This window comes from Momordica charantia (genome assembly GCF_013281855.1).
Source record: "Momordica charantia cultivar OHB3-1 chromosome 5 unlocalized genomic scaffold, Mcharantia_2.0 BLBB01000005.1, whole genome shotgun sequence".
NCBI classification, from domain to species: domain Eukaryota; kingdom Viridiplantae; phylum Streptophyta; class Magnoliopsida; order Cucurbitales; family Cucurbitaceae; genus Momordica; species Momordica charantia.
The window spans coordinates 19298660-19314975 of NW_028275163.1; the positions used below are offsets into that span (position 1 = coordinate 19298660).

At 31.3% G+C, this 16316-nt stretch overlaps 2 protein-coding genes across 3 annotated transcripts; both read left to right on the forward strand.

Moving 5' to 3' along the window:
- Positions 1-2568: 2568 nt before the first annotated feature.
- Positions 2569-8498, forward strand: LOC111016642 (uncharacterized). Of its 2 annotated transcripts, XM_022292101.2 has the most exons (5): positions 2569-3236; positions 5310-5422; positions 5503-5874; positions 6130-6868; positions 8074-8498. In XM_022292101.2, the coding sequence occupies exons 1-5, from the start codon at positions 3005-3007 to the stop codon at positions 8148-8150; spliced, it is 1533 nt and encodes a 510-aa protein (XP_022147793.1). In that variant the 5' UTR covers positions 2569-3004; the 3' UTR covers positions 8151-8498. The 2 variants fall into 2 exon arrangements, with proteins under 2 accessions (XP_022147793.1, XP_022147794.1); XM_022292102.2 differs by lacking the exon at positions 5310-5422 and having other exon boundaries at positions 3058-3236.
- Positions 8499-12570: 4072 nt separating this feature from the next.
- LOC148211505 (uncharacterized) lies at positions 12571-13535 on the forward strand. Its single transcript, XM_088124498.1, has one exon. It carries the CDS (start codon positions 12732-12734, stop codon positions 13359-13361), a length of 630 nt encoding a protein of 209 aa, XP_087980624.1. The 5' UTR covers positions 12571-12731; the 3' UTR covers positions 13362-13535.
- The last annotated feature ends 2781 nt before the right edge of the window (positions 13536-16316 follow it).

Sequence of the window (16316 nt, forward strand, 5' to 3'; positions counted from 1 at the left end):
TGAAGAGTGTAAGCCATAGTGAATTGCCTCTTGATGCCTTAAAAACTCACTAATTTGATGAAATTAAGTTTTGATTTAAATTACGTTTGACGCAAAATCAAGTTTAATGTATAAAATTGATCCATAAATAATTTGGCCAAATCTTACCATTCTGACAAAGAACACCAGCTCTATTGCCTTATTGTTTAAATCCCTATCAATCTTACCCGCCAAATATATGTTTTATAATTCCATGGACGTAAATGATAATAGTTTTTTCAACTATTTTTCAAACGAAACTTTTCAAAAGGCAAAAATTGTAATACTTTTTAGGTCTTTTTAAGAATGATTTTAGAACGAGCGATTTTAGCGAAAGAGATTCAATGACAATTGCTTTTGTAAAAGTATTTTTATATAATTTTCACAATTTTTTCAAGTGGTTTTTGTATAATAAAAATTAGAGAGAGATTGCAAAAACTTTAGAGAAAAAAGATTAGAGAGAATAACCTAAATTAGAAATAACTAGAGTTATAGAGTGACAAAAATTTAGAAAAGAGAAAAAAATTCTCAAAATTTAAGGTGAAAATAAGGTAAATAGAAAGACAATTTTGAAACTAAAATAATAACCATTTTAATTAAATACTAATTTATTGGTAAAAAATCACTTAAATAATCACCTTCTAAGTGATTGATTGGAAATCACTTATCAATCATTGCCAAACATTCTATTTTAAAATGGAAGTATGTTTAGGGTGTGTTTGGGGTGATGGTAGAAAGAGTAATTTTGAAAAAAGAGATTTAAGAATAATTCATTTTCCAAAATCACCACTCAAGATACATTAAAAATCAATTTTAAGTGATTTTATTGTTGGGTTTTGGCAACCCATAGAAGAATACAATGATTGTCTCAAAGTACTAGAAGTTGTCCCACATTGAAAAAGTGTGTTCCAACTACTATAAAATGAGCTCATGAACTTGAGTTTTAATCATCTCAATTGAAATACTTTAAGTCTAGTATACCGGCTCTAATTAACTGAATGATATTTAATAATTTTTTATATAGTGGATTTTTCCTTGTGGACTATTGTTTTCTTTAAATTTCTCTGCTTATTCCTAGAGCGGAGATTAATATGGGAGTGATTTTGACAATAACAAAAACGATTTTTGGTCACTCTCAAATACACCCTTAACATAAATAAAAGTAATTATAGATATATTAAATCACTCCTAAATATATCCTTAAATTTTTGCTAAGAGACCAGGCCAACTATACCCATGAAGTCACAAAAATAATTATGTTCACATACCATCATTATTTTATGAGAATAAAAACAATTAGAAAACCAACACATAATAATGTAAACGTGTAAAGGCGAAATTAGAAAATAACATATAAAATTATATGCTTACCCTTTAACTAACAAATTTAGCTCAAATTTCAAACATATCTAATAAATTTTTAAAAATTTAAATTATGTTTTAACAACTTCATGACCTATTATAAAAAATATTTAAAATTTATGAATTTATTAAATATAAAATCAATTTTGTGTCTAATAAATTTATGAATTAAAAAAAACAAATATATAAAAAAAAGGTTAGAAATTTTTTAGATGTGAAATTGTGATTTAAAAAAATCTATTATATAGATTTCAAAGTCTAAAGACCTTTTTTGAGCTTAACCATGAATATTAGAATTTTTTATTTTTTTATTTAAAAATATATTTTAACTAAGTCAGCAGCTAAGTTTATATTAACTTTAAAAAAATTTAAGATCTAGTCTATGCAAAATTAAATATTTAGAAGACTGATAAAATCTGGATTTATAAATGGGATGACAGGGGAGATCGCACACGTGTAATAATAAAAAAGAATAGATAAAAGAAAACGAAACTTAAGGAAAAGAATTCTTACATTGCTGATATGGAAAAAACAATGATTATTTTTAAAGAAAAGTCGTGCGTCTCACACGGTTTTTTCCCTGATTGATTGTTAACTAAATTGAATTATTATTATTACTATCGGCTCTCTTATTCATTTTAGTTAATGTATTTTTAAAATATTTGTTTTGGTTTTTGTACCGGTAGTTATTTTGATTTATTAATTTTATTTTTTATCACAATTTCAATATGATGTTACATACATTCAATATATTTTTTGAAATGTAATCACGACTTTATATTAAAGAGTTTTTGTTAAGGGTAGAATTTATATATAAATTTTACAAAGAAAAAGAAAAATTATCACTTTTAAAAGTACATAAATTATATCTTTAAAAGTACTAAAATCAATTACAGTTGAAAATACGGACCAAACAAAATATATCTTAGAAGAACATGACCCAAAATGAACTGAAGTTTTTAACCATCTTTAACGATATCGAACTAATCTTGTACTCAACTCTGTTAAATATTTGATAATTAAAATAGAGAAAGGATTTTTACCAATTATTTTTCTTTTAACATTATTATTATTATTATTATTATTATTAAAGTGGGTGTGACGAGAAGGCCATACCCATCTTCCACGCCTCTTCATTAAGTGCGCAATTAGTGCTTTCTTCTTTATTTATTTTCAAATTAATTAATACACAGATCGCTGTTTTTGCCGCCTCTTCTTCCTCCTTCTTCTCACTTTGCTTCCCTTCTACTGTCTTGTCAACATCTGTTCAATTTCTCTTCCTCTTCAGAGTTTCAAATTTCTATCAGTAAATTTGGAAAACAACAAAAACCCCATTGACAGATCAAAGTTGAAAGATAAACCCACCACTAAATCCCATTACTCCAATAAAAGACCATGTCCCCTGTCACTTGCAGTTGCTGCGCCAGTTAAATTAAACCCCCTTTTCTCTCTCGAGCCCTAGAAATTTTCAAATTTGATTTTGGGTTTGTGGTGGATTAACCCCACGAGGTGGGATTCTGAGGTTTTATCAGTAATGGGTGAAGATAATTCGGACCCAGTTGAGGGAGGCGACGATGGAGCTTGTTGAATCAAACCCAGTTCCCAATTCTCATGCATTGCTTCCATGGGGAAGACTGAGGAAGAGCAGCCGCTGCCGGTTGGGTTGAGCTCCTCCGAGCTCTCTGATGGGAATGTGGGAAGCCGGTGCGGCGCTGGGATTCGTAGACTGATTGCGGTGAGATGTGTCTTCTTCCTTCTACTGTCGGCGGCTGTGTTCATTTCTGCTTTCTTTTGGCTGCCGCCGTTCCTCTCCGATGGAGATTGGCCCGATCGGGCTCTTGATTCTGCTTATAGAGGTGGGAACCTTCGTTGATTTTTTGTTTCAGTTTTCTAGGGTTTTGAGTGCTTGTACACTTTTTATGGCTGGGATAGGTCTAGAATTCTGTTGGTGGGTGTTGATTGTTATTAGATTATCATCCCTTCTTGTTGTGGCTTCTGAAAGTATAGCCAAGAAAATGAGTAAAAGTCTGGACCTGTTATTCTGGTGTATAGGTGGTTGCTTGTGGAATCATTGTAGTTGTGAGTTTTTGGATTTGATGGGAGTGCGAGAAAGGAAGTTTACAATCATAGGGAAATTTGAGACCAAGCTTAATTATGTTTAGGTCATTCGTGAGAAACAATTGGAAGAACTTCAATTGTTCTAAAAATAGGTCAAGATAAGATTTGAAGAAAAAAATGGAGAAGAATTTGTGAAAAACAATTGACCAAGCATACCACCACTGAGATCTTTGTTCTAAGAAACAGAAAATAGTTTTTAGGGAAAATTCAATTTTGACCTCTGAACTTAGCAATTTTATGAAATTGGATCATATACTTGGATAAATGTTGAAATTATTACCTTTGGTTGGATTTTCGCTACATTTACCCACTAATATAAAAAAAAAAGAAATGAAAATATCTCCCTAAACTCACTGATCTCAATGAAAATGAAACTCTAACTGACTAATGCATGTGAAGTTCTAGAAAATCAATGCAGAAGTTCAATTATCGAATAAATCTCCAAAAACTCATCAATTTAAACAAAGATGAAGCCCTAGTTGTCATCTCTCTTTGATATTCCATCAATTTTGTATCAGGCCTCTATGTAATCCATCAAAGGCAAGTGATAATACTTTTAAACAATTTTTCAAGTGGACTAGAAAAAGATAAATATTGTATACTACTGAAGTCTAAGGCCCAATTGTCGAAATTATAAGTTTAGGGTGAAAATTGATTCACCTTGCCAGGTATGCATTCAATAATTGACCTGGATCCAACTTATCCCTATTGTTAATTACATTTACACGAGTTCTTTCACTGTGGTAGGAAACTTTTGAAGAGACAGTGATGTGAATTAGGATTATCCATTTTGATAATATTGATAGGTGTGTTATATTGATGAATCCTTGTTGGATATCCATTTAGCCATTGATATTGCATCACCCCCAAAAAGAAAACAAAAGGATTGGTTTTTCCATTTTGATGATATCAATAGGTTTTTCATGTTATATTGACAAATCCTTGTTGGCTGTCCATCTAGCAGTTATGCTTCACACCTCAAAAAGGAAAGAAAGCAATAAGTTTAGTTAGTTAAGATGATGACTATTTTCTTCTTGCTGCATCATTTCTTTTGGTGGTATCTATGCATGAACTTTAATGAAATTCTGTGATTTTGTGGAAAGCTTTTAATAAGTTAAAGAAAATTTCTATTGTATTATCTATTCTGAAAATCTGAATTTATGTTTAGAAGTAGGTTTGGATGATTTTTGTGATTATTTCAAAGACTTCATGAGTTGTTTGTTTTTTGTTTTTTTTTTCCTCTTCCTTTTAGCATACAAACTCCTCAACATGTTTTGGTCAATAATGAACGAAATGTACCACCTAAAAGCTAATAGTGTTCTGATTTTAAGCGGATCTCACTCGTATATTTGTATAAGTGATAACAGTCCTGACTTTTGATGTATTTGAATTCGAAAAGAGTGATAAATATAAAATAATAAATCAATTAACTTAGCTGAAATTACTTGTGCTGGTTAAATGATCAAGAGGGTTTAGGAGTTGGGTGGTATCCTGTAAACTCATACAGGTGCTCGATCTGTTTGTTTGAGGATTAGGCGTCTCTAGATTTGTTTGATTGTGGTGAACTTTGAGAAGAAGAACTTTGATATAAAATTAATTAGTGCTTAGAAATAGTGAAATTTATTTTTGGATTTGAACTTCTCTTTGAGTTCTATCATAATCAGAACGTCTTGATTGAATTATTATGTTTGATGGTATTGTATCATCTTAACCATCTCCATCAAGTTATACTCCTTTCATAGTATTTAAGTTACTGCACATATATTATACATTCTTTTCACTGAAATTATTTGATTCTATCACACTTCCAGATCATGAAATAGTAGCAAGTTTTCATGCTTGGAAGCCAGTTTCGTTTCTGCAAAACCATATTTTGGAGCTTGAGGATAATATTTTTGGAGAAATACCTGTACCTTTTGTCAAGGTATCCAGTCCAGTGTCTTATTTCCTCCGACTTGATAAGTCACTTTTTGGTCATTTGATCTAATACTCTCTTTGAACCAGGTGGTCATCCTCTCGCTGCAATCATTAGGTGGACTGAACGTAACAAAGATTGTTTTTGCAGTAGATCCTGACGCCAAATATTCAAAAATACCCCCAACTTCTCAAAGTTTAATCAAGGAGATCTTTGAAACAATGTTTATAAATGAACCACCTCTCACATTGACTGCAGCATTATTTGGCAATACATCCTTATTTGAGGTGTTGAAATTTCCTGGAGGAATAACTATTATTCCTCCTCAGAGTGCATTTCTTCTGCAGACAGCACAGATCTATTTCAACTTTACGTTAAATTATTCTATTTATCAAATTCAAGTGAATTTCGATGATCTTACAAGCCAGCTGAGGTCAGGATTACATCTATCTCTTTATGAGGTTCGGCAATTTTCTATACTATCTTCTTCCCATTATATGTTTGATTGCTTCCATTTAACTATGCAGGACAGAGAGTGCTACTGCTTAAAGAAATTTTAAATTTCACAAGCATTAGCTTTGAGTTAAATGCTTGAATAAACTTTGTTGTAGATGCATGGAGTATGAAACTATATTCACTTTCTCCTGATTTTTGAAGTTTTTTATGGCTATTGTTTTTAACTGTGAAAATTTAACTGACTGTTTTATGTGATGCAGAATTTATATGTTAGTCTATCGAATGCAAGAGGTTCAACAGTGGATGCCCCCACCATTATTCAATCATCTGTTCTAATGGCAATTGGAACTAATTCATCGAAAAAAAGACTAAAACAGCTGGCTCAAACCATCACAGATTCCCATTCAGGAAATCTTGGCCTGAATAACACTATATTTGGTAAGGTCAAGCAAGTTCGTCTTTCATCTGTCCTGAACCACTCTCTTAGTGGTGGTGCAAATGCACGGTCACCTGCACCTTCTCCTCTGCCTCATTCTCACCACCACCACCATCACCACCATCACCACCATCACCACCATCATCACCATCACCACCATCACCACCATCATGATGCATCATATTCACCGAGTCCTGGAACAGAGGAGCACGCACATATGCCACATAATGGGGTGTCGTCTGCTCCTGGATCTGCCCCAGTGGAAAGTCCCACTCCGAAGAAGAGAAATGATGAAGCAACTCCGCCTGCTTGTCAATATGGATATAAACGGTCTTCAACAGAAGTCAGAAAACGTCATTTAGGCCCTATTCATTCACTAAGCAGTCCTCCATCATCGCCATACTTTCGAGTAGGTCCACCAGCACCTGTTTCTGGCTCAATTTCTGCTTCAAGTCCACTGTCAGAGGTAGTTTTATCTAATGTTCAGCCTCCTGATAAAGGAAGCAGACACGCCGAAAATTTTGAAAGAAGAGCCCCCTCAGTTTTACCTTCACAATTTTCTTGTGAGTATATTACGTGTTATCCCTCATTCTAACATTTTCTCAGTCGTTTACTTGTTGATTCTCTTCATCAGAGATTTCTCTTTCTGATTTTTACTATAGTTAGTGCAATTATGATTGAACCATGGGGAAAGTGTATATAAGGTATTAGTATTAGTTAGAGGAAGTAGGTTTATAGTAGTTTGGGTTAGGAGATCGGGGTGTTGGGCAAATATTATGTAAAGAGTGTGGGGGAGAGATAGTTCTCGAAACGCTAGCAGTTAGTGGATTCCAATCGAATTTGTATCCAGAGCAACTGATTGCTAGATACCATGGTGAACCACCAATGCAATCTGGAACTAATGTTGAAACTATGGTATTTGGGGCCTTCTCAAAAAATCCTTTACTAATGGTTGGATTACCGACATGTGATGGAACGGATTCAGATTTGGCCCAGTGAGAGGAAGTTCTGCTGCATCTTTTAATCGATTATTGGGTGTTGTGAAGCTCAAAGCGATGGGATATTGGTCAAGAAGCCAAGAGTTGTTGAAGTGTTGGAGATTGTTTATAAATTCTGAGCAAATAGCTATAGGCTTCGGAAAAGGAGCTGGTGGATGTGCTCAGCAGCACAAGTTGAGGAGTTTATCTCTAATGCATGTAGGGTCGAAGTACAAAGATTACTCGGCATAATGTAGCAACTTTTGAATTTCGATGGAAAGTGAGGCAGGACAACAACATGATGGAAAGTGAGGCACGGTGTCGAGCATGAACCTGGAAAAAGTGCTCAATCGCAGGTGTTCCTTGACCGAGACAGAGCGGATGGTGCTTCATGTGTTGCTTTGATGGTGTTGGTATTACACATTTTGTCCATGGCTATTTCTAGCTAAAACTGAGGAGTTTGGGGCAGTAAATGCAGAGGGCTTTAGGTTTAATAGAGAGAATACCCCAAAAATATCACATTTGCTACATCAAATGCATGCCTGAGAACAACAATTCAAAACTTATTTGCTAGACCTCTTCGTTTGGTGTCATTCAGGTGCCAAAACTTGACTCACATTGAAGATGAGGTGTTTTTGCAGTATTGATAGGAATATTATGGAGTCATATAGTTTCTCTTTTATTTGGTGTCAACTAACAGTTCTAATTCTGTTGCTATTGATAATTTTTGTTTCTCTCACTTGTGGAAGTTAAGGTGGATACGTGTTCTAATTTAACACGCTCGTCTGCAGCTTCTGTAGGTGTTCGTGTTTATACAATTCGATGGACACTTCTGCTGTTTCTTCTTGTATGGCATTGGCATATATAACCAAGGAGATAAAACCTACATGCATATGTCAGGATACCAGTAACGACTGGACTCATCATTCATATAAAAGTTGTGATAGCGAGACGAACGCGAAGGCGTGCTCCTGCTAGAGTCGAGATAATGATGTTTCCATGTGTAAATATCAGTTAAGCAAGTTGGAAGATGCATTTTTCCAGGTCAAAGTCACAGAGGTGGCAGGCCTTTGGTAAGATGAAGAATTGGTGTTGTTTTTTTTTTTTGTGTATTATTTCTCTTCTTCACAAAATGTGAGGAAAGAAATCAGCAAATGTATCTGATTCCATCTTGATCTCAACTTCTATTATAAAGTCAATCGAGCAATTACAATTTTTTCACTGCAGAAAAATCCTCATTTAAAATAAAGATAAAAATGTGTCTGATGTGACTAGTGATTAGGTAACTCAAGTTCTTGGGTATGTGTAAGGTTTATACCTGATTTATTGTTTTGGTTTTAAACACTATTTTTTTATCATTGGAATCTCGGTTTTAGTTCATTTTGGTCTACTTTTATAATGTGTTCATTTTGGTTTTTGTCATTCCAATTTTTGTCCAATTTTTGTTCATTTTAGTTTTTGTGTTTTTGAAAGGTTCGGTTTGGTCTTTGTACTTTTAAAAATAACCATTCGATTTTAGCGTAATACTTAACTAATTTGTTATATCCAAATTAGTAAAAAGAAATATAAATATTAACCCATATAAATAAATCTAGTCTATACCAAACTTGGTTGTTACTTGTCTTTCGATTTTCTAACATCAAGTGATACGTTGAAAATTAATTTAAAGTGATTATAAATTTTACTAAAATCAAAATTTTAATTTGTCAAACATGATCAGAAGCGATTCTGACCCTGCCAAAAATGATTTAATCATTCCAAAATCACTCCAAAAAACATTCCTATACTACGTGTGTTTGTGCAGTATTGATATTAAATTTTTACAAAAACAGAAATTCAAAGTGCTATTTAATAACCATTTTGTTCTGCATTTGTAGTCTTTCATTTTTGAAAAAAATATTCATTCAGTACTTGGATTTGGAATTTCGAAAATTTTTATGGAATTTTAAGTAAATTTTAGAACTAGAGGAAATATGTTTTCAAAATTCTTACATCTATTTTTTGCTCTCCATCTAAAATTATCATCTCTCTAACAAATATTTCTCTCTTTAAAATATCATATTTTTCGTACTAAAAAAAAAAATCATATTTTTCTCCCACATTTTTCTTTGTACAATCTTTGTTTTCTACCTTTTACTGCTACTTCTCTCTCTAAATTATTTTCTCAAATTTTCTCTCCTTAAAATTTCTATTTTATTTTTCTTACTCCCTCCAACTTTATCTTTCTGAATTTATATATCTCTAAATTTTTCCCCCGTGTATTTAAAAATTTCTATCTTTTATTTCTATTCCCGACTTATTTTCCCCTTTCTCATTTTTTAGTTCAACCATACGTGCGGTCGAGATTCGATTTTCAAAAGTTATAATAATCAATTATACTCGGTTGATCTCATTTAACTTTTATATCTTTTAACATATTTTTAAGTTGAGTTTTATTCTCCCTCAAACATAACATCACTCGACATTATCAAATGTATTTTGATTCTTTTTTTAATTATCAAATAGTAAATAACGGTTGTTAGAATTAAAAAAAAAAAGATGGATAAGGGAAAAAAATCCCAATATCTAAATTGCTCAAAATTAAGTATGAGCATTTTGGAAGACTCTGAAATGGAACTCATGTAATGTAAAATCAACACATTATCAGCAACTTCGTATCAAATTAGGAAAACAAAACCCAACTTAAACATAACTCAACTCGACTAGAAGGTCGGAATTTAAATGAGATTGGTGAGTCTATTCGGGAGGTTAATTTTAATATTTTCGTCCCAGGTAAAAAATAGAAAACAACAAAACATATATATATTTTAATTAAAAATAACACATAATATGAACTTACCAATCAGGAACTAAAGATATTTGTAATCAAAATTTACAACTGGTGGTGTTTGAATACTTGTTTTCAAGGTTTGCATCATGGGTCAACTTGAACATAATTGTCTATATCTCCGATCAAAAGGTCATGAATTCGAATCTCCACCCTCGTGTGTGGTGAAAATAGTTTTTATTACGTGACATTTCCATATAAAATTATCAAAAATCGTAAACGTACTAATTTAATATAGGTTAAATTACAAATTCTGTTTTTATAGTTTGAGAATAGTTTCAATTCGATTCTTATGGTTTTAAGATTTTTAATTTAGTCTCGTAGTTTTTTTAAACTTCACAAATCGTCATTAACATTACTATATTGACAAATTTATTTTTACGTGACAATGAGCTAATATTTTTTATTTGACTAAATTTGTTGTAATTAGATTTTAATGCAGAATAAAAATATTTAAAAAGTGGGTTTTTTTAGGATAGTAAAACTAAAGTTTTAAATGTGAATGTTGATACAAATATTAATATCGAGGTTTGAGATTTCGATCTTATTTGGACTATATCAATAAAATGTCCATAAATATTTCAGAAAGATTATAAAAATAAAAAAATTATAACAAATACTTAATTAGTAATAAACATTTTACCGTTTCGAAATAAGTTAAAAATTAATATTTAGTACAATGTTTATATCAGTAATATTTTGTTGATATTTTATCTATTTGTTAATGATGTTGATTTACCCCTCATGTTGATGTTGGACATATGAAACGTATGTGGAAATGTTATATATCGACGAAAATCATAGAAATGAAATCAAAACTAAATAAACAACCCTGAGGGCCCGTTTGTTTGGTGGTAATTTATGATGTCCATGGGATGGGCATCTCGATTGCAATTGGAGTAATCGTAAAATGACGAGGCATCCAAAAATGCCTGACATCTCAGAATCCGTGATTTGTAGTTATTCTGATTCCCCTTTAAAAAAATGAGTTTTTAGATTCCCTCTCACTAGTAATCATCAAATGACCAATCCACCCCTAAATCCTATTATATTAAGGTAAAAATATTTTTCTTTCTTCTAGCCGTTTCATTCTTCTCTGTACACTCAATTTTAAGGCTATCAAAATCGTAGTTTTCACATTAACTTTCTTTCTATTTTCTTCATTTTTCCCCTATGTTTCTACCTTTTCACATTTTTTCGATTGTGTCTTCTATTAAAATTTTTTAATATTTTATTTTATGAATTTATGTAAAGAACCTTCCAAGTGAAAGATCAATGTCTTTTGTGTTTTTATCGTTGTTTTCCATATTTTGTTAATACTTTTTCTTGGTTTTCTTTATCTAGAATTTAAGAAGATTCTTTTGTTTTCAAAATTTTGAAAAATTTGTTGGAATCATTTATCTCAAACACAATCAAAATGGAATCCCAACAAAATTTTTGCATTTTCAAAATTATTAAATTTTATGCACTTTAAAATTTATTTTTCATTAATATTTTATGTATTTAAATTGTCTATTTTTGTTTTTATTTTCTGAATTTAAATCTTCTGCATTTTAATTTTTTTGAATTTTATTTTTTTGCCTTTCAATTTTCTATTTATTTAAAGTTTCATCATTTAAATTATCTATTTTTTTCTGCATTTTAATTTTTGGTATTTTAATTTGATGCATATTTATTTTTTTGCATTTAATTCTCTAAAATTTATGCATTTCCAACAAGTTCTACCTTTTCATTTTTTTTTAATTTTCTTCATTTTAATTTTTTTTTTGATTTTCTGCATTTTATTTTCTCAAATTTTATTTTTTACCTTTAAATTTTTTGCATATAAATTTTCTGCATTTAAATTATTTACATTTGAATTTTTAGCCTTTAAAAGTTTCTTTATTTTTATTTTATGCATAGAAAGTTTATGTATTTTTACTTTTAGTATTTTAATTTTCTACATTTTAATTGTCATTTGCTGCATTTTTTACTTTTATTTTATTTTAATATTTTCTTTAAAAAATCTTATATTAATATGAATTAATTTAGTGTACAAAATATCATATAAGAAAATAATAAATTAATAAAAACAAATCGAGTGTAAATATAAATTATATCAATATTCGTAGGGACATTTTTGGAACATTATATAAATTTACAATATTTTCACTAATAAATCCTGCAAAACAAACGTGGCTATCCAAATATTCTCGAATATCTTTATAAATTTTCCTACAAAACAAATGTGTCTATCTTGAATTCCGAACATCTCAAATTCGGAGCATCTAAGATTTCGAGCATCATGTCAGACGTTTACATTCCCAAGAAATAAACGGCTCCTAAGGACTAAATTGAAACTTCTAAAATGATAGAGACCAAATTAAAATTTTATCATCATCCCTATCAAATTTATTATTAAAGCTATAATTATATTAAGTAGGCTTAACTTAAGAACTAGAAAGATTAAGATTAGTGCGGGAAAATTAGAGAGAAAGAGATGGAGGGAAGATTTTAAAAAAATTTGAAGGGTATTTTGGTCCAATCGATAAAATTACGCGATTTTAAATAACTCACACGTTCGTTCTTCTTCTTCTTCCTCTTCTTCTCCGTATCCTCACTGATTCTCTTCGTCTCTCTGCCATGGCTACCACCAGCGCCAGCCACCGAATCCCCTCCGATTCCGACAATTTATTCGACGTCACCATAGATTCCGATCATATTCGCACTCTCCTCACATCTTCTCCGGCCATGGTCGATTCCTGGATCTCTGAAACCCTCGCGATTCGGACTCCACCTCTCATCGTTGGTTTGTACATCGAGTGGCGCCTCAACGCCAATCGCTCTCACAGAGACCGGGTCACCACATTGGAACTCTGTTTCAATCGCCGATGCCTCATTTTCCAACTGATTCACGCCTCCGAAATCCCTCGCTCTCTGTTCGATTTCTTGAACAACGAGTCGTTCAGTTTCGTCGGAGTTGGAATCGGCAGGCACGTCGAGAAGCTCTACAGCGATCACGGCTTGAGAGTGAGAAATGCTGTGGATCTCATGAGTTTGGTCGAGAATGTGATGGGGAGAAGAGATCTGAGATGTGCGGGATTGAGGGGCTTGGCGAAAGAGATTTTTGGAAAGATGATTTCTGAGCCGAAGGACGCGACGACGTGTAGGTGGGATAATGAATGGCTGACTATGAATCAGGTGTCGTATGCTTCTGTTGATGTGTTTCTGTCATCTGAGATTGGAAGACGCCTTTCGATTCAAGGTAATTAAGGGAAAATGTTAATGTTTCTTAGTGTTCACTCTGTTTGATGGATTTTGTACAGCAATCTTTGAATGTCAATTCTTGTTCTACAATTTCTGCTTTGCATTTCAATCTGCCTTTTTCTTCTCCGTAATGACTCCCAAATATCAGAGTTGAAGGATATGGTTTCTTTGATTGTGCAATCTTTATTCCCTGTGTTCTCTTTTGTCTTTGTTTTGAATGTTGTTTTAGTTTCAGAAAGGCAACGAGTTTTCAAAGAAAAAATATCTTTAACAAATCTATACATAGAGGGAAACTTTGTATCTGAGAAGAATTATAAAAATTAGGGATAATCTTTGCAGAAGAAAATAATATGAAATTGAAGAAGTCAATTTCATCTTTTAAATTTTAATTTATAATTAAGAAATAAAATTAAAAATACCCGAACCAAATACGGGCACAAATGAAAAAACTAATGAGACCAAATCTATACATACCTTCTTTTAAATACACTACGGTCTTAGGAAAATTCCCCAACATCTTCAACGTCTCCCTCAAGTCTAACTCACTTATGTTTCAACACGAAGCAAATACGTGTTGAAATTGCTTAGGGTTTTTTTGGGTAATGTTTTCGTTTCTTATTTTTGTTTATTAGTGTTAGTAAAAAATAATAGAGTTGCATTGACATCAACATTTACCAATTCAGGAATAAAGAAACAAGATATTTATTTATGTTAGAATATATTGGAAATAGAACTAGAAAGAAGGAATTTTTTTTTCCCAAAATTTATATACAATTTTTGAAATATTTTAAAAAAATGAGAAATAGAGAACACAAATCTTACATTTCTTAATAAACTTGAAAACGAGTAACAAAAAATGTAAATGCCTTTTAGTTATCAATATCGATAGTATAATTCCAACTTAAGGTATATTAATGAAAGTATTTTAGTCCATATATATATATATATATTCAACTTCTTGATATGCTAGAGCTATGCTCGCTTTGGCAGTACATATCATATTTTAGCCTTTATCATTATTTAAACATGTATTTCATTAAAGTTTTTTTTAATAAAATATGAAATTTAAAATTGTTAAAACAGATAATTAATATTTTTGGTCGTTTTATTCTTCTTTAGTTCTGTTATTAATAATCACATTATTTTATTCCATTATCGAATCCCAACAAACAAACTGAGATCATACATATTAAAATATCTAGAATGAAAATATTAAAATTAAAACCTAGTTTGACATAATATTAAAATTATTTGACCTTAGTGAAAACTAAGATTATATATAAGATATGTGAAAGTCTAAATTTTATGGAAGTCAAAAAAAAAAAAAGTCTAAATTTTGTGAAAATTTATTTAGAAGAATATCTCTAAAATGCTGTTGATGTTGATGTACATTTTCAAAATAAATCATAGAAATTGATTAAAATATTTTAATATATAGTCTATAGTATGTTTAAAAGCAGATAAAGAGAATTTTTATGTCAATTTTAATATCTTATTATAAATATTTTTCACTATTAATTGGATGGAAATTGTATCATTCAAATACATGTCTGCTCTCTCTGGTTACTTCCCCCCTCACTCTCACTAAATGTTTTTCCTAAAATGCCATTATTTTATTTGGTGAATTCGAATCTCTATTTCCACATGTTTCTATATATTTAATAAAATGAGGTCATATATATCTAATCGACGATAGTTGGTAATTATTTAATAGGCATTATTAAAGTCAAATGGAGAGGTCAGATTGATTGTCGTAAAATATTTAACTCATTCCCACGAGTAAGAGAAAAAAATGAAAAAAATATATAATGAGTTGTCAAACTTTTTAAGGGCAGTGATGACAAAAGTGGGTAAGAAGCCGAATAATTTTCTAAAAACATAATGAAAATCACTGTACTACGGATATTCCATTTTCGTCTTCAAGGCGTCTCGTTGGTGTTCAGATCTGCTGTAGATTCCGCGCTTTTGAAACACTTTTCTGTTAGGGGATCATCAGGCAATCATTTCTTAGTCGTCTAATTCATTTTTTAATTAATTCCTTATTTAAGAAACTCTCTACTTCTCTATCTGCGATAATCTTTTTCTCATTAGACACTGGTAATTTCAAAACTATGTTATATCCTCTAAACTTCGATTTTGGAAACAACATTGTTTTGAATAAGAGATTTGGGCAGAGAAAATGTTATATGATAGGAGCAACAAATTTGGAACTTATATAGGGATTTCCATTGTCATTTTCATTCCTCCTTCAGTTAATTATCATTTTCATCCCTGAATTAATTGTTTATAATCTTACTTCCCATATTTGGTAGATGAGAAATATTTTTATGTATTTGTTGTTTGCTAGGATATTAGCCTAATGTATTATGATGTTGTTGGGAAGTTAGATGCTCCGAAACAATTTCTTCTTTCATAGTTATATCCAGTAAATCACAATCACACAACACAAATAAGAGATTAAAGGAAAAAGTAGAAACGACACAAGAATTTGTACTTGTTGATGCACAAATTTGGCCTTCTGGGATTCCATCAAATTCGCACCAATCTTCAAGAATAAAAGGGATCGACGAGACCTGCAAAACATAATAGCATTAAAGATCGGTGTGACTCTTGCGGCCACACAGGCTCCGATGCTTAAGTCATAATCAGACTAGTTGAGTATAAAGTGTAGGGTGTTATGAGCATACCTATAGGAGTTGAATCCTGATCCGGGATTGTCGAATTAGAATCTTGATACATCTAGGAAATTTGGTTATCTGAATTTGGGGAGAATCTTGAGGCAATCAGGATAGATATCTTCTTCTTTTGAATATAGGATATCTTTCTCCTGGATCATAAGTTCATCAAGATATATCTTCCCTTTGATTCGAATTGTAGAAAATAGGGATTTTCTCATCTATAATAGTAGCCCCCACTCTCAAAGTTGAAGATTGTCAAAGTTCTGCTTTGAGAGTATTTTGT